This window comes from Phalangium opilio, unplaced genomic scaffold (genome assembly GCF_054372755.1).
Source record: "Phalangium opilio isolate 3A_F unplaced genomic scaffold, DU_Popi_V2 ptg000089l_1, whole genome shotgun sequence".
NCBI classification, from domain to species: domain Eukaryota; kingdom Metazoa; phylum Arthropoda; class Arachnida; order Opiliones; family Phalangiidae; genus Phalangium; species Phalangium opilio.
The window spans coordinates 6175262-6197393 of record NW_028324194.1 but is presented as its reverse complement, the minus strand read 5'-3'; the positions used below and the strand labels follow the sequence as shown (position 1 = coordinate 6197393).

The following is a 22132-nucleotide window of genomic DNA, read 5'->3' as shown; positions in this document are numbered from 1 at the left end:
CCGAAAAACTGCTCCGATTTGGAAATTCCGAAAAACTGCAACAATTTGGAAAATCCGAAAAACTGCACCGATTTGGAAAATCCGAAAAACTGCACCGATTTGGAAAATCCGAAAAACTGCACCGATTTGGAAAATCCGAAAAACTGCACCGATTTGGAAAAATCGAAAAACTGCACCGATTTGGAAAATTCGAAAAACTGCACCGATTTGGAAAATTCGAAAAACTGCACCGATTTGGAAAATCCGAAAAACTGCACCGATTTGGAAAATCCGAAAATTTGCACCGATTTGGAAAATTCGAAAAACTGCACCGATTTGGAAAATTCGAAAAACTGCACCGATTTGGAAAATCCGAAAAACTGGACCGATTTGGAAAATCCGAAAAACTGGACCGATTTGGAAAATCCGAAAAACTGGACCGATTTGGAAAATCCGAAAAACTGGACCGATTTGGAAAATCCGAAAAACTGCACCGATTTGGAAAATCCGAAAAACTGCACCGATTTGGAAAATCCGAAAAACTGCACCGATTTGGAAAATCCGAAAAACTGCACCGATTTGGAAAATCCGAAAAACTGCACCGATTTGGAAAATCCGAAAAACTGCACCGATTTGGAAAATCCGAAAAACTGCACCGATTTGGAAAATCCGAAAAACTGCACCGATTTGGAAAATCCGAAAAACTGCACCGATTTGGAAAATCCGAAAAACTGCACCGATTTGGAAAATCCGAAAAACTGCACCGATTTGGAAAATCCGAAAAACTGCACCGATTTGGAAAATCCGAAAAACTGCACCGATTTGGAAAATCCGAAAAACTGCACCGATTTGGAAAATCCGAAAAACTGCACCGATTTGGAAAATCCGAAAAACTGCACCGATTTGAAAATCGTACATGATAAAGCTAAGAAAAAGGTTAGTTATATGTAAAGCTTGGTTATCCCTAAAATTTGTAATAAAGCTGGATATTCAGTGAAACCACTGGTGAAATATATCGATATTAGCTTTCTATTTTTCGGCCGAATAGAGCGTTAACGTTATGTGCGTGCTACTTAGCAATGAGCTTGAATTTGAATGTCATTTTCTGACACTCGTGTTTCAAACCAACCTCCATTTTTTAAATGAAATAGTTAAATTCAGAACTTGGTACTCTGAAAATAACGTTCAGCGGAGAACTTTTTTATTTTACCGTTCAGTGAAAATCAAGCTTATCTATAAGTTTATATTGTAATACTATTTTCAATTGGATCTTTAAGAAAAAGGTGAATGGATATGAGAAGTATTACGCCGCGATTTCTCAAGACTTTCTAGTACGATGCGCGGCTTTACTGAATAATGACACTTTACTCAACACCAACATTTGTCAGTAGGTAACTTTATTCAATTTTACTCATAGCTCATAGAAATCCCGAAAAAAAAAGTTGGAAACATAAAATTACGTAATAATAGAATTTTGCAAAAAGTAAATTTAGTCTGGTATAAAGTTGTTCAGAACTTAAAAAAGGCAAAGGGGCATTTGGGGACGGACGGTATATTTATTTTAGCAGTGAGCACGTATGACAAGGAGACCCGGAGAGACCAAATTCTTCATCAGTCGGACTCAGTCCCCATTTCAAAACGAGGACCGAGCTATGGATAGGTATCAGAGTTAAACAATTGCGCAATCGGTGCAAGAGAGGGAAAAAATCAGAGAAGTTTGTCTACGGAAAGTATTCTTAACACATCACGTGACGCATGGCTCCTCGGCTGTGCGCCGAGATAGGTGGGCGTGAGACAGATATCGGGCTGTACCGTTATAGTTACCTACCCCTTATATCTTTCACTCACCTTCTCATAGTGTTCACTGATTATAAACCACAACCTGCTGTTATCTGCATTTCTATGCTTAACCCAACTTGAGAAATAATAACATGAAGTGTATTATTTAATTTACGCAGTAACTTGCCTCGAATCATGGTCAGAAACTTCTTTGGAGGCTACGCATGCTTCATACTTCATCTACCTTCAAGTCTTACGAAGATAAAAGCAAAAAGTGAAACACCTTTTTCAGTGTTGCATGGACATTTCGAGGGGTTAGTCACTTGAATGAACCGCAAAAATCGATTACTTGATTTCTAGAATTCTTTGAAAATCATTAGTAATCAAAATCATGCATTCTTGTGGGTAATCAAAGGTAATCAGAAATCTTCTTTAATCACTGGAAATCACGTGTAATCTTGAGAAAATCGGAATTAATCACATGATTTACTAGTAATATTTTTTAATCACCTCGGTATTCACTCCTTTCGTGAAATAATCACACATAATCAATCGAGGAATTCGAAATACCAAAATAAAAATAGTAATCAGTTGGAATAGAAGTAATCACTGCATTCATCGAAATTCATGAAGAATCCAGTGGTAATCACAGTATTCACCAAAAAATCACCAGAATTCATTGGAATTCAAACAGGAATCACAAGTAATCCGCTGTGTGAAGATTAGGGAAATCACCGGAAATAATCGTAATGACGGAAATCAAGGCATTGGTTCAGTAATCATCGGAAATAACAAAAAAAAAAATCAGAAATCAGTAATCGGTGTACAAAATTTTAGCGAATGACTAGCCCCTCGGGACATTTTATGCTAGCACGTAAATTTAAAACTTTGTAATTATTTCAGGTTTTTTGTTTGTCACTAACAGCAGCGATTTAAAAGAGAATCCGATTAAAACAAACGCTATTTCAGTATACTTTCATAATCCAACTAGAATTATGGGAAGAAATGAGAAACATTTTCTTATCGGCAGTAGAAAACATTGTCTCTTCGAGAACAAAATGGTAGTTTCTTTATAATTCATGAACAAATAGTAATGTAATTAAAACAAATACTTAATTAGCTCACGGTGAAAAAACTTGAGTCTCCGTACAAGACAAATTGCACAGATTATGCGAAAGAGTCCCTAAAAAATCCAAACATAACGTCACAATCCGTAAGCCTTAATTCGGCCTCTACACGCTCAATGTTTTTGCACAAATTAAATGAGAAACATCTATGAAAATCATTGTCTTATATATGTATCCCGAAGTGCAAATCAAAATACTGATGTATGATTGATGTTGAATGCCCAATATTTAGTAAAAACAGGGATGGATTTAATTTTTATAGTAGGAATGGAGAACAGAGTAATGTGGGCGCGCGTCAAAGTCCCGGACCACCTTCCCCGGCACCGGACGGAGTGGTATGAAAGAAGAGGCGGGTCATAGCGACAGAGGTGAAAAGGAATTACGTATTTTTCGCCATCCCCGTCAGCAACGTCATCTAAACGTAGTTTAATTGAGCCAATAAGATAATTTAAACTTATCGTTACGTGTTGGAGGGAGGGGCTCCATACTGGGCTGTGAGTCGGACTGAAGTAAATACTAACCGTTCTCCATTCCTACTTGTAAAATTAAATCTATCCCTGGTAAAAGTAACCTTAAAACTTTATTGGACAAATATATCTAGCGTTAAAAATCGGTACTTTCCGAGGGCGAGCATACCTTTAATGTTATTGGAATGCGAAATTTTTTGAGTTGTTTGAATAACATTTTGAGCAATCTCAGAAGCCTTAGTATGACGTCACCTATGCTATTTGTCCATAGAACCAATGCGATAACAAACAAAACTAAGTCCGTGACGTTTTAAATAGGCACTGACGTCACAACTGAGATAGCTCTGTAAAGAACTCACTCAATATATGTTCATCTTTTCACGCAAATATCCAAAATTTACCGTTAATGATGTTCCATTTTCTAAAAATATTGTGGCATTGTAATTGAACTTTTGTCAAATGTTAGTCTAGATAACGTTTTGTTTATACTTTGTAACTAAAACAACGGGCCCCAGGTTTTCTGCGCAAATTATTGAGCGTGTAGGGCGAGCTTTAAATGAAATTGCATCTTTAAATATTATAAATGAATATTTTTCGCCATGTGCCATGTAGGTATGTTTGGTGCGTTGCTATACAAAGTGGCTTGAAAAAGCTTGCAATGGTTGCATTCCTCTCATGCGCAATTCGAACAATTCCGGTCTGCCTGATTGCGAAAGACCATATTCAAGTATGTGGGCTTATTATTAACATCGTAAGGTCATAAGATATGTTCCATAAGTTTATCATTGGTTACAAACTGGAGCTTGTCAAGAAGTGACGTAGGTCATAGATTCGAGGTAAAGCGACGCCTGGTCAGGCGTTGTCAAAGGCATAGTAATACAGACTAAATAGGAAGACCATGTAAGTCCCGCAAAATTAACCACCGAGTGTAGGACTTCAATTGTCGCTTTTCGTTCTCGAACTAGCTCGAGCTGTAAGTCTCTCAGTAGCATTGCGAATTATAGGCAGGGTCGTGCTTATGGAACATATCTTAAAACCTTATGCTATTATTTGGAGTTTTCAAACTGATAAATTCAGGCGTCATAACAAGAAAGCGCTTTTTTAATATTTTAGAGGATTGTAAAAAAAAATCTGAAGAATTTTCACCACTCGATGATAGTGGATGTTTCAACGCCTGTCCACCCGATTGTTTGTAAGACTTAAAAAGACTAGGATTTAAATTTTGCAAAGCAACAGACAGCTAAATTATCACCCCTAGCATTCTGGCTAATCTTCTGGACACGAATTTTATCTTGCCAAAGGCAGGAACCAAGCAGACCTAATGCACTACGTCCCATTGGTTCCTGCCTTTGGCTTAACTAGCCTTCAGCAAGCTTAGCCACTGTGTAGTAGTAAGGTCATCTTTTAGGGGCATCAACAGAGGCTATGTGTAAAGGAAAACGAACAAAACGACTAACCTATATTAAAGTCCCAATCTTATATCACTATTTTTGGCGGCATAAGTTTATAAGATATGTTCCTTAAGAAAGAAATTACCTATACTTTGTAATGCTATGGAGAGCTACTTCGAGAACGACAAGCGAGAATCGCAGACTAAACTCGGTTAATTTTGATGTTCATCTTCCTATTTAGTCTGCAGTACCAAGCTTTTAACAACGCCTCGCCAGGCGTCGCTTTACCCTGAATCTGTGACCTAGGCTACGTTAAGATTACTTACAAGCTCTCAGTAATCAGTGACAAACTTATGGAACATATCTTATGTACTTATTGTGAAACTAATAATCTTATTTATTTTTAGGTTTGATTACTACGAAACAGTTCCAATTTGCGAAGAATCCGTGGTAAGAACTAAAAACAGGTTTAATTGCCAATATTGAAACATTTCTTAATGTTAATTTTATGTTTAATTGAATATAGGAATCAAATATTGAGTAAGAACAGAAGGGGATATTAGCAGAAGGATGACACTCTGCATCCTCTTAGTACTTCAGTTATGTAACGTCATTCTTCCCAGGCTCACCCTTTAGCTCAATAAACTTCAGATGGGCATCGCACCGTGCTAGGGTGAATTCTATAATTGTTTGGCACTAAATACCCAGCAATCAACCCACAAACCTTGATTGTCTGGACGTGGGACAAAAATCCACAAGCGCATGCGCCTGGGCAAATAGTTCAGTGCTTATAAGAGTAATGATGAGGGAACTATTTACATGGCGAATGTGATTCGGTTTAGTAACCTTGTACACTCCAAATGTAAAATGATGATAGGAAGAATGACGTTACACATACCCCGCTTTATGGTACACTTCTCTCGAAGAGAAGTGTTATGTACTTCTGGTAAGATGCATTTTATCGTTCCTGCACAAAATATATATCTGCCGCGGTAAAATTAAGATACTCGAATATAAGTAATTTAACGCAGTTTTTTGCTGAATGAATGCAGGAACTTATGCTTAGTACAGCCAAGAAGTGATATCTAGTTTATTAGTGAGAAGGTATAAATTCGCCACATTTCCAGCTTTATCTCCAGTCCAAAGGTAGGCCCGGAGTTAATCCCCGCCTCTAAATTAAAACCAGCCAGCATCTCATTGGATCTTGAAAACTCACGTCAGCGCGACGCGAATGACGAAAATTGGGTATTTTCTGACTGAGGAGAGGCGAAATAGACTGGTGGCCTCCTTTTACGTCCCCCCTTGTATTTTGAAAGGGGGACTGGGACTATGGCGCGCGAATACTTAGGCATCTTGTACCTTCTCCCTTATAAACTAGATATCTCTTCTTAGTACAGCCCTCTAGCAACGTAGTAATGTTTCTTCATTAAATAGCTGACGGCAATATTAATTCTTACGAATCATTTGAAATATTTTAGCGCTATTGTTAGTTTCATGGTATCTCTGAGGATATCGAGTCGATTAACATATACCCACATACCGGCCACTACCGTAAGAAGCACTCTAACTCTAAGGCCATGGAAAGATTTCACATATTTACATTATGATTATATTTAGATAATTCAAGTTTTCGGACAAATCGGTGGCTACGTGGGATTTTGGCTGGGGATCTCATTTTTGGATTTGATTCTGTTTTCTTCATTGTTTACTTCGGGTTTTGCCACGTCGAAGAAAAAATCACGTGTTTTTAACATTCGAAACATGGAGCACATCATTTACAACAATAATTAGCCATTTTTTCTTAATCTACTTCAAAGTATGCTTTATAATAGCGTAACATAAACAAGTATGCCACTTAATGTTGTAAATTAATGAATTATTGTTTTTGAGTGAAACATGATCTATTTCAACTCACCTTTATGTATGTTCGTAGAAGTGACACCTGGTGTATAAACACCAGCCAGGAAGGAAGTAATATTTGTTTAGAGTTCCGGGAACGTGCCTGATATTATAAGGACGGACCAGGTTGTTTTCCAAAATCAATTTATTCCCAAGCAGCACTAGTTATAAACTGAGCCGCGAAGCATCATTGTCGGTGTTTAAATATCAAGTCTTATCTTATCGGGCCTATTCTTGAACTATTATGTTTGTATCTTGCTTGGCCTATTATTGCTCTATAGTATATCAGCAAATCATGGTAAAAAACTTTCGATAAGAAATTAAACATCAATAGTGGCAATTAAATGTTTCTTATGATAGTAGTATTTTCTTTTTAGCTTAATCTAGAAAACAAGGAAAGATCAATTGTTGACAAAAATGTTGTTCTTAAGGCATCGCCTGTTGTCGCCCCTAGCGGGAGAGTCCCGAAACTTTTCCACTCATAAGCCTTATGTTATGGCTATGGTTTGAGTCAGGGATAGATTTAATTTTAGAAGTAGGAATGGAAAACGGTTAGTATTTACTTCAGTCCGACTCATAGACCACCCAGTATGGAGCTCCTCCCTCCAACACGTAACGAAAAGTTTAAATTATCTCATTGGCTTACTTGATGACGTTGCTGACGTGGACGGCGAAAAATAAGTAATTCTTTTTTACCTCTGTCGCTATGACCCGCCTCTTCTTTCATACCCCAACGTCCCGGGGAAGGAGGTCCGGGACTTTGACGCGCGCCCAGATTACTCTGTTCACCATTCCTACTTCTAAAATTAAATTTATCCCTGTTTGAGTTGAAAATGTTTCAATATTGGTCGCGGCGTGGTGCTAGAGAGGCGCTGTTCTGAAAGAACCACGCCCCCTATCTGTGTTTAATGGTCTTAGATTTGTCACGGGTTCCCGATCTTTCTAACTTCAAATTGAAGATTTTCATTGTAAATTTGGCATTAAATTTATTTTTGACCCTGCTGGGGTGTCGAACCCCTAAGGTTTGCAGTTGAAGTAATTTTCCCTACAGGTTTTATTTGGTCCACAGTAAATAGTAAAGAGAAAAATGTTGTACACTTTTGTGTAAGGGTACTGTAAACGTACAGCAGACGCGTCTATATTAAAAACTTGCGCAAGAGCGAAGTTTAAAATTGCTGTGCTTTTACACAAAACATACGCGAATTCCCGAGGCAACACGCTAATTCTCCACTACTCTGATTTAAGTTTTTTACTGGAAAGTACATTAATGAAATGAGAGTGTTAATGCGTTGGAGATTCTCAAAACTTCTAGCATTGTGCGGAATAAGTATTCTCTTGATCACTTATTTCCTTTTGACAAAGAAAAATGTATCAGTTAATATTAAAAATAAATCTAAGCAAGATTCTAACATTAAGATGTCTAATATTAAGCTGCCAAATATAAATTTACCGAATATAAAGTTGCCAAGAGAGGTGGATAACCCGAAATACCATTACCAAGGTAAGTCTTAACTGGTATAAATGTTGGATTTTTGTTGGATTTAAAGGGTCAAAAGACAAAAGTGACAATATCGTTCGAAAATCTTTTATCTTGCGTCATAAGTTCATAAGATATGTTCCATAAGTTTGTCACTGAGAGCTTGTAGTGAAGTGACGTAGGTGAAACGCCATAGATTCTCGTAAAGCGACATACGCCTGGTGAGGCGCCGTCAAAGGCTTAGTACAGACTAAATAGGTAGATGAACTGCAAAATTAACCGAGTGTAGTCAATTCTCGCTTCCGTCGTTCTCGAACTAGCTCGAGTTGTAAGTCTCTAGCATTAAGAAGTATAGGAAGTGTCATACTTACGGAACATATCTTATAAACCTGTGGTATTATGATAATAACGTTGTCCATTGTGGCTATTATCTTTAACTGTAATTTTTGGTGGCTCGTGTACCCTATTCTTACTGACTGACCATCAAAAATCTTGCAGTTAACGACAAATACATGTTTCTTAGTCTGAAAGTTTTTATGAATTTTCCTTAGAGAAAATTACCGACTTCGTCGAAATTAAACCGAATTTTCTGATCTACTCCGCCTACTTTGAAACCCGAACAAAGTCACCATTCATCAAAATTATGGGATTGAAAAATTTTGAGTTTATAATTGAATCGTCGAATTTGCCGGAATGCTTTCTGGTTTACAATCAAACCATAAATGGCAGCGTTACAATATTGAAATCAAATCCCGTTCGAATGCGAGTTCAGTATCTTATAGTCCATGAATTTTTGCCAAACGCCGCGGCATTTTTCTTCTGCGATTTGCAAGGAATCGTTGGCAATGTGCATACGATCACACCAAATAAGCTGGTGATAAGACCAGCGAAAGAGGCGAAGATTTTTACTGTTCCCATAACACTCCCGCAATACAACCCTAGAAAAGGTACACTGGCGGTTTGCGTTAGACCATATTTCGGGCCTTTCAACAACGTAAGAAAATTGGCTGAATTTATAGCGTATTATCGGGTTATGGGAGCCACTCATTTCGTTTTCTACGATTACGAACCCGGAAGTGACGTCAGGAATTATATGAAAGCGTATTTGTCAGTTATGAAGGAAAGGGGATTTGCCACGATGGAGTTGTTACCGTGGAGTTTGCCAAAAACCGTCGGCGTGTTTGAAGTTGGACAACTAACTGCTATCAACGATTGCGTGTTTCGATTATCTAATCGATTCAAATACGTAGTGGTTGTCGATCTCGATGAATACATAGTTCCCATACACGATAACGATTTAATCGAATTTCTTAACGAAAACGATACTCCTCAAATCGGAGAATTTAATTTTAAGAACACCTTTTTTTGCGAAAATTTGAAAAAGCAAGCCTGCAACGAATTGGGTTTGACTCATAGATTGCAAAGGATTCCAATAGTGTACCCTCCATTCTTAAGGTCGAAATATATAACGAAACCAAATGCCGTTATAGAAGCCAGCGTTCATTGGGTAGCGGCATTCACTACCAATCAAGATATTCGATTGTACGTTGATCCTGATAAGGCAAAGTCCCATCATTTAAGAGGTTGCTTTACTTTTCCATTTTTTACTATGGATTACGCAGCTTTACGCCATAAACCTCGACTAACTAATACCCCAGAAATTAGTTTAATGAAAGATGTACTTGCAAGACCCGAAAAGGAATGTTATTAAATTAAAAGTTGAAAGTAACATAACTGATTATACCTTAAAAGAACTAGCTGTTACCCGCGGCGTCACTCGCGTGTAATAAGAACTTCAATCAAAATTATATAAAGAATGGGTAGGTTTTACTGATGACTGATATTTTTGTAGCACCATAGGAGCGAAGGCACTCGGCGTCGCCCGTCAGCCCGTCGGGACATTTTTTATTACTTTTCACGCGGACATTATTCCATTAAGAAGGGTTTGAAGTTTTTGGCCGCCATTTAAAAAGATGGCAACAAATCGAACCCAAAAGACCATTCAGCCCGTCTATAGGTTAAAGGAAACCAGTGTACTAAATATTTGTGAAATCGGTTGAAATACGCGGACTTTGTTGCATAGAGAAGATTTTTTACATTTCTGGGCGCCATTTATTAAGATGGCGGCGGATTGGAAAAATATTTCTTAGTATACGCGCCTACTCCTTATGAATAACGTTCCTGCAAATTTTCAGCCTTCTAGGGCAAGCGGTTTGGGCTGGGCGTTGATTATCAGTCAGTCTGTCAGTCAATCAGTCAGTCAGTCAGGACTTTGATTTATATAAATGACCTCTTATTACAAAATTATAAGCATTTAATTAGTCTTATAAACGACGGCTACTGTGCCGCCACGGGTTTAGTGGCATCTGCTAAATCGAACCTCTTACCCTTACCTACCAGAATGTAAAAATTCAACCAAAGCTGTCAGATTTAACAGATGCACTAAACCAATGGTTGCACATTAGTTTTGGTTTTTAAGACTAATTAAATGCTAATTATCATATTGTAATAAGAGATCATTTATTCCTTTTTTAATATTTAATTCCTTTTATATTTAGAAAAAGGCCGTTCTTTTAAGGTATAATCAGTTACGTTACATGAACTTGTCCCTTAACTATTGCCGCAAATAGATCTACCTTTGCACGAAGCACACATCAGCCTATACCTCTCCGAGCTACGTACGTACGTCACGGAGAGGTTCCGCCCGCGACATGTGGGCGTGTCTGTGTGTCTACACTCCAGAGTAAATGTGTTCGGAATTTCCAGACTGCATTCACAATACACAGAAATTTGAAAAATTGTATTTCATTACCTTTTATATTTTATGAAAGTGCCCATCATTAACTAGTCACTTGGCGTTATTCTTTCATCGGGTAGTAACACACTAATTCTTCCATTTAACTAGTTATCGTCTACCCCACGAAAAACCATTTTCGAAATCTCTGCGATGTTCACGAACGTCTTAGACAATTGCCTCCTTAGTATGACTCAAGAGAGGTGATAAAAACCTCTAATCGATTGTAGGCAATTTTTTCATTGCGAAATTTTCTCCCCCAAAAGTCTATACTAGAGTATGATTGCTTAAAAAACCATGTTAAAAAACTTGTTTTTCTTTCGCCCCGTTTTTCTGATAATTTGCTCGAAAAACGTGGGGCCCGTTATTTAAGTTACAAAGTATAAATAAAACGTTATCCATACTAATAATGCTACAAAATGTTTGAGGAAATTGAAAGTCATATGCGGTAAATTTTGGACAATATTTGCGTAAAAAACTGAGTGAGTTTTTATTGCTCTAAATGTTATTCAAAATACGAACAATATTTCGCATTCGAATAAAATTAAAGTCTGTGTATTTAACGATTTATGAGTTATGTTTGGTCAATAAAATTGTACACGGTCCATGGACTCAACATCAACTTTTTTTATTGTGATAAAATATATTCAATATAATTGAATAAATCGTGTTTAATATGATCAAATTATATTGTCCTATAAAATTTAAATTTTTTGTTCTAAATATTGAGCTTTCAATACCATGATACATTTTGATTTGCTTCAAAATTAGTGAAAAAGTCTTGGGAATATTTTATAAGATGATGCATTTTATAAATGTCCCCCACTTAATTTGTGCAAAACATTGAGCGTGTAAAGGCCGCTTTACTGCAAGATTCGGGTAAAAAACAAAGGTTAGGCGATAGTGGGAGAAAAAAAACCACGATAAAAATTAAGAGACACTGTAAAGTGTACATTTACTTTAAAGCCGTTTCGTTACATCTTTATTCGGTCGTTTATTCCCAACAAAAATATTTTAAGGGAAAATTAGAAAATGAATTATAATATATTTTTTTTTAATTATTCATTCATTCATTTGTCATTTAACAAAATAATTTTACGTCGGCCTCTGCGTAAAAAATAGAACACCAATTCCGTCCCACCGAAAGTTGTTTCGGTCGCGTTCTGCGGAAGATGTTTTACCGCGGAGGTACTAACGCATCATTTCGGTCGTGATTTCGGTGCAGTGAGAACTAAGCTTAAAGCGGCTTGCCTCGGTCGTATAGATTGGGTTTTTGGCTTTTCGGTTACTAGTTTTTCGCGCCATCTATTAATTTAATATGATAATTTTGACACGCATTTAATCACAATGATAACTCCAAGACATTTAACGATTTAATTATAACATAAAATTCTGAAATATTCAAAACAAATATTTTATCTTTTTAAACGCCTAAAATTCCTGAAAGGTGGCATTGTAAACCATACAAATTTCAATGGAAGAAAATTATGTTTATATGGCTTAAATGGAACTATACTTTTAGGGAACTATAAACTATTTTCTTATGCTTTTGCTCATATATGTCCTACAAACTTTTAAAGATAAAATGATCATTACTTTAAAAATAAATGTCTGTCTTTTTCTCTGCTTCTGCCAATTTCAGAATTCCGAAACTCAAAACCTTCTCAACAAACTTAATTAAAATTAAGACTGAAGAAACAGATAGTAATAACAACTGGCTTTGTGGACAAAGACTAGAAAAATTAAAAGATTAGGGAACTAGTATCCATAGAATATATATAATACTATAGTAATATAGTCACATAAGTGAAGTTATATTAAAAAAGAAGATTATGCCGTTACCCAGTAACCCAGGATTGTTGCTACTTGCAAACCAAATTTCATTGAAATGGAGGATTCAGACGTAGAGCCGTGAAATTATAACAGACAGCGCTACTATCATATTAATAAAATTTGTACGTACAAGTATGGCTTATCGGAGCCTCCGAAATGAACTAGGCCCATGCGTGTCGCGAAGCGAGAATATTTTTTTAACCAATTTAGTTCGCCGTGGTTTTACGCTTGGGGGCGCTTACACGCCCGTAAAATAAACAAAGTTCAACCCCGTGAACCCGTCGACTGCTTAAGTATTTGGGCCAAGGTCGCGGATTGTAAGTATACGTTTATATTACTCTTACTGAATTATTTTAATTGAAATAATTTATTTTGTTGTCATCAATACAATGTAGACGAAAGATTAAATAAAAAGTGAATAGCCCCAAAAACATTTACGTTAATTTTAGAATGAAACTTTTCTCTGTCATAAAAATTTTATGAGTGACCCCTAAAATATCAACGATAATTTAAGGAAGACCCCTGTCACAACGGCAAAATAAGCGCCATCCCGTACACATATATGGTGAAAATACTTTCCATAACAAACTGGATATTTCCCCACATAAAATTTGACATGCATGGGCCTAGTTCATTTCGGAGGCTCCGGGCTTATCAATATATTGATTATGGTGTTAGACAGCGCCATACTTTCATTCATTTTCAGATAAGTTATCTAAGTTATTTTTTCAAAAATATTTTAGGAAATCTTGAAATTAAATGAAGAATTCTTTACCTTTCAAATTTTTCGTTGAATCTTCATTACTGTACTATTGATTTTCTAGCATCCGTAAAGCGCTGTAGATAGTAACCTCCACCACAGAGGACATTTCAACAAAAGTATATAGCTATTAAAAAAGTACACTTCGTTGAAACTTGCTCCCGCCGTGTATTATGAGAAGTCCTAACTCCTTTACCCCAGAAGAGTGTCGACCCCCTCTGCGTATGATTGATTACCATACCAGCCATGGCACAGGTAACAAGTTTTAAATAGGCCCAAAAAGTAGCAGATGATAGCTCAAATACCAATACTGGATCGCCAGAATCATGTACTACTTTCAATAAGCCTATGACGTCAGTGCCGTCTTAAGGCATGGGCTATATGGGCCCCGCGTGAGTTAAGGGCCCCAAATTTCTTGTTCAAGAAGTAGGCAATACGTAACTATGACCGTCACGCTTCGAGGAAATATTAAGCTGTGAACAAATTTTCTAACCAAAATCTCTGCGGACCCCCTTTCTAAAGAGGTTCATGGCCTACACTAGGTTCCATGGCTACAACCACCGTTCTCAGACGAATTCGCACAATACCTAGCCCAAGCTGCATCCATGTCATCGTTCTATTCTCTTACTCCGTTGACTTTAATTTAGGAGAGCTAAGTTTTTTTAGTGTTCCAACCAACAGAAAAATGTTCCCGTTCGTAACATCAAAGAATCAGTCTGATGAGTAGCATGTCACCCAATTTTGCTTTAGCGGTTAGTCGAATTCAAACCGTGTATTAAATCCAATCAACTCAATGTCTTTCAATCTAAACTGTTTTTTCACTCTACTTAATCTGGTCACTCTGTTACTTTATATATTGCCTACGTTAATCAAGGCCTGTGCGCGGCGCCGATTTTCATTTTTCGTTTGGCAACTTATGTTGCCGAATTCCCTCACCCGAGAGCGCTGTTAGCTAGACTTAAGGAAATTGAAATATTCATTTTCCCTAGCTTGAAATTTGAAATGTTCATTTTCGCGCACGTTTTTGTCCAGCTCGCAATGCCATCTCGTGGTAAAATAGATAGAAAACCCTAATGCTCTCCGATATCGATACTTTCAAGTTTATATAGTTTTATTGTCACGGGAACCATCCCTTCGTTCAAAGTTTCTGTTTTAATTGTCCTGATTACTCACATCCCCTCTAGCAGGACAGTTAAAGATATTTTTACTATAGAAATTAATGAAAATAGCTCTTTAAAACGTGAATGTCATTCTTCAAAACATGAATATTTGCGCGAGCACATTAGGCCTGATTCGTAAAAATATTTACATACAAAATATATACATAATATACAACATACAACAAGTACAATCAGATTACCAAATTATATTATTTATACACTCATTTTGTATTTTCAATAAACCACACTAATCGACTTCTCTTGTTCACCTTTCCTAACGCTAACGGATAACGTGACGCATTGTCCCTCGAACGCTATGCAACGATGTAGGTGGGTGTGATAGGGCAAACTGGAGTTTGAACTCTGCTCTCTTAAATGAGTCGGTTTTAGTTTGAGCACGCATGGATGTTTTAGGCCTATATTTTTGAAACTTCAAAATATCTTTAATCATCGCAAGGGTCAGTGGGTTTCAGAGTAAAAACTATGAGGGGCAAATTTGAAAGTTAAAGCTAAAAAGTGAAAAAAGGCGCTTGAGGGATGGAAAATTCTTCAAAAATAACGAAGTTAACTTATTTATTTTAAAAAAACCGGGGGCAACATCATCGGATTCTCATTTACACCAAAAGGGTAATGTATCTCAGGATGAGCCAGAAGAGCATGATAATCAAAGAGAATCAGAACTCATGAAAAGGCTAGAAAGAAAATTTTTAAGTTTATTGCTACTGTATTGAAACAACATGGATGCTCTTCCCTGAAATTGTATATTTTTGACGACATGAAATTAACTTTTTAATATATTACGCTGACTCGAGTCTTATACAACTGAATATTTATTTTTTATGTTCCTGAAATAATTAGCCCTGGGCCCCATGACGCCTTAAGACGGCCCTGTATGACGTCAAGAAACTCTTCCCTGATTGGCTAGCTACTGTAGGCAGGTGAGAGGAGGGTAGTTTGTTTCTCAGTTTACATGTCGTCTACAGCCAAAAGCAGGGAATATTTAATGAAGTGTACTTTTGTATTTATGTCTATACACTTTTGACTTCCCTAACCTAATAACGTGCAAAATTAGGAGCCATAAGTGCATATTTAGGTAAATAAATTTGTAAGTAGCCCTTCACACGACTCTGAAATGTATTTCTTTTGTTTCCCAACTTGTTTTATTCCTTCCATTTATGTCTTATAGGTTCGGATTAGACATTCAAATCTCGGGTTAAGAGGAATGCGAATCAGCGTTTTTGTTTTCCAAAATTATCCAAACTTTTGTCTCAGATGAAGGACTCTTTTGGTGATTCATTTCGTTAAAGGCCGACTTCCAGCAGCGAAAAGGGTTCTAGCGAACTGAAAACCGAGCATCGAGAATAACAATGGGGCGACCGTGCCGATTTTCGAATCACCGCTGGGGCAAAAGCTGGAAGGGTTCTAACTAACTGAAAGCCATGCATTGTGGTGCGAACTGAAGATGTACAATAGAAAGCCTTTCAAGTTTTATTCCTCTCGAATTTTTGCTTTCCTCTGAGGGAAATTCTCTATTGTGTATCTTCAGTTCGCTAGAACCACATTGCACGGCTTTCCTTTAGCTAGAACCCTTCCAACTTTCAGCACAGCGGGGATTCGAAAATCAACTTGGTCGCTCCTTAGTCTTCATGCTCGGTTTTCAGTTCGCTAGAACTCTTTTCGATGGAAGTCGGCCTTTAATCCAACCAAGCTAGTTCCAGTTAAAATAATGTGTCGCCTGAAAAGATTTTATCTTGGGATCTAGGATTAGTTTTCCGTTTTGTAGCGGCGTTTTATCTTTGACTGTACATTATTGGGATAACAGGGTTTCACAATTAATGTTTCCATGAGTTTTGGGGTAGCGAAATGAGATTTTACTGAGTAGTCCTGTTAAATCGAGAATCCTAGAATTTTGGGTCAAGTTCAATTTCTATGGGATGAGAACATGACGTCGTTAATTATAAACGATGTTCCAAGCATTGAAATCGAAACCTACTTTTGATTAAAAAAATCTTGCTAAGCCTTTTCAAGTACAATCTCCGGAATTGTAAAATTCCGTGCGCATTAAAGAAATGGTTCACCCTAGAATTTTTTATTTTTTATTGGAAAGATCATATAAAAATATGGATATTTAAAATTGGAACCATGTATTTATCCACAATATTAAGGAAGATATGAGCGTGTAACGTAATACACTGGCCCCTTCGCGTTAGGCCATACTGTATTTTCAAAAATTTCGCCAATATCCTAGTCTAAAACCTTATTGGCTTTTGCTCACCCTCTGTTGGCCAATAATATAACTTTAAAAAGAGTGAGACGATCCAGAAAACGAAATTTAAGGGAACGTTTCTAGCAGCAGACTACGTGTAAAACAAGCTATCTTACTGGCGGAGTGTATGAGCCAATCATCGTTTGGACTCAACATAAAGAGAAGCTTCATTACAGGGGTTAATGGCGGCGCCCATATAAGTTAACTAGCTGTTACCCGCGGCGTCGCTCGCGTGAAATAAGAACTTCCATCAAAATGATATAAAGAATGGGTAGATTTTATTGCTGACTAATATTTTTGTAGCACCCTAGGAGCGAAGGCACTCGGCGTTGCCCGTCAGCCTGTCGGGACATTTTTTATTACTTTTACGCGGACATTATTTCATAAAAAAAGGGTTTTTAAGTTTTTGGCCGCCATTTAAAAAGATGGCAACAAATCGAACCCAAAAGACCATTCAGCCCGTCTACAGGTTAAATTTAGCCAGTGTACTAAATATTTTTGAAATCGGTTGAAAAGCGCGGACTTTGTTGCATAGAGAAGATTTTTTACATTTCTGGGCGCCATTTTTTAAGATGGTGGCGGATTGGAAAAATCTTTCTTAGTACGCGCCTACTACTTAAGAGCAACGTTCCTGCAAATTTTCAGCCTTCTAGGGCAAGCGGTTTGGGCTGGGCGTTGATTATCAGTCAGTCTGTCAGGACTTTGATTTATATAGATATAGATTAATGATATTTAATTGAAAAGCTGGAATTGTAATTAAAAAATAAAACCCGGATCTTATTTACACTTTCGCTACTAATAAATATATCAAGGAGAAGAAAAAGTAGGCCTGTCTATTCCTTTAACTCTTAACTTTCATTACAATGTTCTTACAATCTATAACTATTTCAACAAATTTTAAACAATAAACTAAATATTCCGAATTTAGTTTCAATTTCTGATCTAATTTAATCATTCAAAGTTCTTATCTACTTGTAAAATTTCACATCATTGTGAAATAACATCAGCACCTAAAAATGAGATAAAACTGCAACAATGCCGGTGAGATAAAATTTGCGTGATCCAATAGAAATAGTTTCAGCATTAAAGTTCTTAAAAATTTATTATTAGAACCAGAAGTAGGATAAGAGACTAGAAGTAAAGAGCTCTAGCATTGGCAATAGATCCTGGCACTAGTGAACAAATTTGAGGATTTTATGCCGCTTCCATCGCGCCTACACTAGAGAGAAAAAAATTGGTCGGGTTCCAAAAACATTTCCTACCCCCTTCCCCTCAACCTAAAGCGGCCGAACACGGACGCGGCTCCTTGAATCTAGTTCGGCCGTCTACCGCCGCGAGCGTCTCACGTTTTGGAGGGAAAATTCAGAAACTGCTACCAGAGGGCCAACCGTTGGTGTGTTATCAAGAATATTCACCTTTGCCAAGTGAAGAATTTGGTTATCTCAATACTTCTACTCCCTTATCCTACTTCTGTTAGAACGAAATATAAAGATTTCTTACGCGTCGAGGTGATTTGAAAAAGTATGAGACGAGTTGCTAACTATCCCACTCGGGCGTTGTAGTCTCAAGTGTTCAATCAGAGTCGATGTTATTGTTAAGATTATCCATCTGGTAACAATTTAACTAAAGTTTTAAGAGGATGCAGAGTGTCATAATCCCTTCTGTTAATAGATTTTTTTCCATTATGCCTAGTAACAATGCATTTTGAGTTTAATTTCGTTTCAATATCATTGCTAACTATCAAACAATGATAAGTTCACGTGAAATAGTTTCAAAGATTTCGAGGTAATTTTACAACCAGAGTAGAGCCTTTTGAAGTTCAGTCTTGTTAAAATTATCCATCTGGTTGGTTATCGCCTTCGGTAGTCTTTACAACGGTTTCGCGTTAAATTTAGCGTAATTGGTTTAGCTCGTTAAAATTAGTTAAAATACATTGAAGATAATTTAAGTCGTAGATCGTTTAGTAAGAACCGTTATACGGTAGTTGAAAATTATTCCGCTGTAAGGGTGTCTCTTTCGCTTATCCGAACGTCTAACATTCAACATTCTGGAGATACTTCGTGAAAAGGCTTAGCTGGGTTTTCAGGAAAAGTAAGTTTTTTTCTTTCAATATTTTAAATTAAAAGTTCAAGTCACACCTCGGTTTTCACTGGGAGTTTGAAATTTGCGGTGTTTAACCGAGACTTAACCCGTTTACCATCACTTGATTAGAGAACTGTGATGTTATCTAAATATTAAAATGAATAGATTCGAAAATTTTGGTGGAAGAGAAAGGAAGTATCCTTTATCTTTGGGATAAAAGAAATTAGATGTTAATACGAAGGAAATCGTATGAGGTCAATCGCTCAGTTCGGACATGCGAATTATCACATATTTATTTCCGCCACGGTTTCGTCCAGTGGAAACGGACCACGCAGGATAAAAATTTTCGTGGCGGTTTTTACCTTTTTCGCTTTTTCTGCCAATTCTTTTTCCGGAAAGAAATTCGTCCAGTGAAAACCGAGTGTAACATAAGATTATACTTTAAAAGTACGGCGTTTTCCTAAATACAAAAGGAATTAAATATTAAAATTAGCATAAATGATCTCTTATTACAATATGATAATTAGCAATTAATAAGTCTTAAAAACTATCAAGGACTACTGCGCCATCCGCCATTGGTTTAGTGGCGTCTGCTAAACCGAACCTCCTCCCCCTACGGGATTGGTCGAATTCTCACAGGCTGAGAGAGGTAAGGGGTAAGAGGACCTGGACCAATGGCGGATGGTGCAGTAGTCCTATAATTAAATACTAATTTGTAGTAATATTTTGAGAAAAGCCGATCTTTTAAGACATAATGTTACGTCACCTGAACTTTTCCTTTAACGTTATGTATAATTAGTGACGTCATGTTGATACCTCGTGCAATTAATAGAAATTAACTGCATTAATTGCGTTTGAAGAATTTGGATTGAAAGTGCCGTGTCACGTGAGCGATTTCTTTTCTTTACTAACTACGAAATTCTATGAACTTTTAATTTTATTTCAAGTTTAGGTTTTTAATGAAAATTACATGTACTTTTTGTAGTGTAAAATTGTTACATAATCACGATCTGATTGATTTTCGAGTTTCTAAGCAAAACTAAGTAGTAATTCTACAATGGCAGGGCCAGGTAACGTGTCTTATAATATGCTCCAAATGTAGTGTTATAATCCTTTAAGCTAGACGGTCATAGTCGGAAATAGAGAGGGCAGTGCTATCTTGTGAATTTTTATAACGGCTCAGGGTTTTGAGGCGAGAAAGGGATAACCTGATTGGTTTGATTTTGCCATGCGCAGAACCCGTTTTACCCCAAGAGTCAGACTCTAAACCAATCAGAAAAATAAGAGATTTATTTTCGTCGTTCAATCACGTGTTCCTATCCCTTAGATCTCGAGCTCGGATTTTGAGGCGAGAAAGGGATAACCTGATTGGCTTGATTTTGGCATGCGCAGAACCCGTTTTACCCCAAGAGTCAGACTCTAAACCAATCAGAAAAATAAGAGATTTATTTTCGTCGCTCAATGACAGATGGTACTACAGTCAACTTTGTTAGTCATGTGTTCCTATACCTTAGATCTCGAGCTCGGGTTTTGAGGTGAGAAAGGAAAAACCTGATTGGCCTGATTTTTGTCATGCGCACAACCCGTTTTACCCGAAGAGATTTATTTTCGTCGCTCAATGACAGATGGTACTACAGTAAACTGTGTTAGTCACGTGTTCCTATCCCTTAGATGGAGACTAAAGCAAGCCAACTTGTTTATTAGTTGGTTGGGTCTATTGCTTTTGCTTAACATAAAAAAGACATTTTCCCGCCAAAAAGTAATATTCCAATAGCTCAAAAATATTGATTGAACCTTTACTGGAAAAATTCTCAATTTTACTCAAATTTTTATTAAAAAAATACATTGGTTGGACTTCTTAGTAAAAACCGTTTGTTGCGAGTTAAATTGTCATAATCAGTATTTTTTTCGAATCTCAGGACAGAATGCGATTTGCAAAATATGACATTGTCAGCTTCTATAACTTTAACAAACAGCCTTGTCCCTTATTGCGCATACATTTTAGTGTAACTTACTTAAAGGCAGGGTGAAATCGAAAGTCAAATTACTTTTATCGATTTTTCTACTAATTATAAGACCAATCTGCTTAGTCAAATACCCAAGAACTAACACCGAATGATAATTAAAATACAATTAGTTTGAAATTTTATCGATAATTTTAAATAAGTTCCTCCGACCTGCAATCGCGTACCTCCCTGCCTTTTTGTTAACAAAAAGGCAGGGCGTTACGCGATTGCAGGTCGGAGGAACTTATTTAAAATTATCGATAAAATTTCAAACTAATTATAATTCTTAAATAATTCGGTCCTAATTTTTAATGTTTCACTTTGCATACTGATATCGTAATTAGTGGAATAGTCAGTAAAAAAATCTGTTGATTTTCCTTTTCACCCTCCCTTTAAAGGCCGACTTCCAACTTAAAGGGTTCTAGCGTACTGAAAACCGAGCATCGAGACTAACAGTGAAGCGACCGTGTTGTCTCAGGGCCGGAAATAAGCGCAGGACACTGGACAAGGTCTGAAGTTTAAAATTCCCCATAATTGTTTTTAGAAACTAAGGGGGTCACTGGGTATTTTGACCAATAAAATTTTGCGAAGATTTGGTAGCGCGACTATGAAGTTGCGAGAATATTTTTGCACACTCAAGTGGACAATGTCCTATAAATGTTCCAGTTAAAGGGATATGTAACGTGACATATTTCCTATATGAAATTTTATTTCCGGCCCTGCACGGTAGGCGTAAAATAGGGGCAGGGATAGATTTAATTTTAGAAGTAGGAATGGAGAACGGCTAGTATTTACTTCAGTCTGACTCATAGACCACCCAGTATAGAGCCCCACTCTCCAACACGTAACGAAAAGTTTAAATTATCTTATTGACTCACTTAAACTACGTTTTGATGACGTTGCTGACGGGGACGGCGAAAAATACGTAATTCCTTTCTACCTCTGTCGCTATGACCCACCTCTCCTTTCATACCCCTCCGTCCCGTGGAAGGGGGTCCGGCACTTTGATGCGCGCCCAGATTATTATCTATTCTCCATTCCTACTTCTAAAGGTTAATCTATCCCTGATAGGGGCAATTTCATTTTCATGTTAATAAAAATCACCCAGATCC

The 22132-nt window shown here is 37.0% G+C and overlaps 2 protein-coding genes across 2 annotated transcripts in view; both read left to right on the top strand.

The window, feature by feature from the left end:
- LOC149647208 (uncharacterized) overlaps positions 1 to 22132 on the top strand; it is a 172120-nt gene that overhangs the window by 138273 nt on the left and 11715 nt on the right. The window lies entirely within an intron of this gene.
- On the top strand, positions 765 to 8057 carry LOC149647210 (uncharacterized). Its single transcript, XM_089850062.1, has 11 exons — positions 765 to 915; positions 1257 to 1366; positions 1938 to 2032; positions 2662 to 2819; positions 2879 to 2971; positions 3965 to 4079; positions 4466 to 4544; positions 5151 to 5193; positions 5270 to 5283; positions 6222 to 6294; positions 6361 to 8057. The coding sequence occupies exons 3-11, from the start codon at positions 1954 to 1956 to the stop codon at positions 6532 to 6534; spliced, it is 828 nt and encodes a 275-aa protein (XP_089706188.1). The 5' UTR covers positions 765 to 915; positions 1257 to 1366; positions 1938 to 1953; the 3' UTR covers positions 6535 to 8057.

Excerpts from the sequence above, each read along its gene's own strand:
- LOC149647210 (XM_089850062.1), top strand. The coding sequence starts at position 1,954 with ATGGTCAGAAACTTCTTTGGAGGCTACGCATGCTTCATACTTCATCTA. Across the intron at positions 2,033-2,661 it reads TACGAAGATAAAAGCAAAAA|GTTTTTTGTTTGTCACTAAC; the intron begins GTGAAACACCTT and ends TAATTATTTCAG. Across the intron at positions 6,295-6,360 it reads CCCACATACCGGCCACTACC|ATAATTCAAGTTTTCGGACA; the intron begins GTAAGAAGCACT and ends GATTATATTTAG.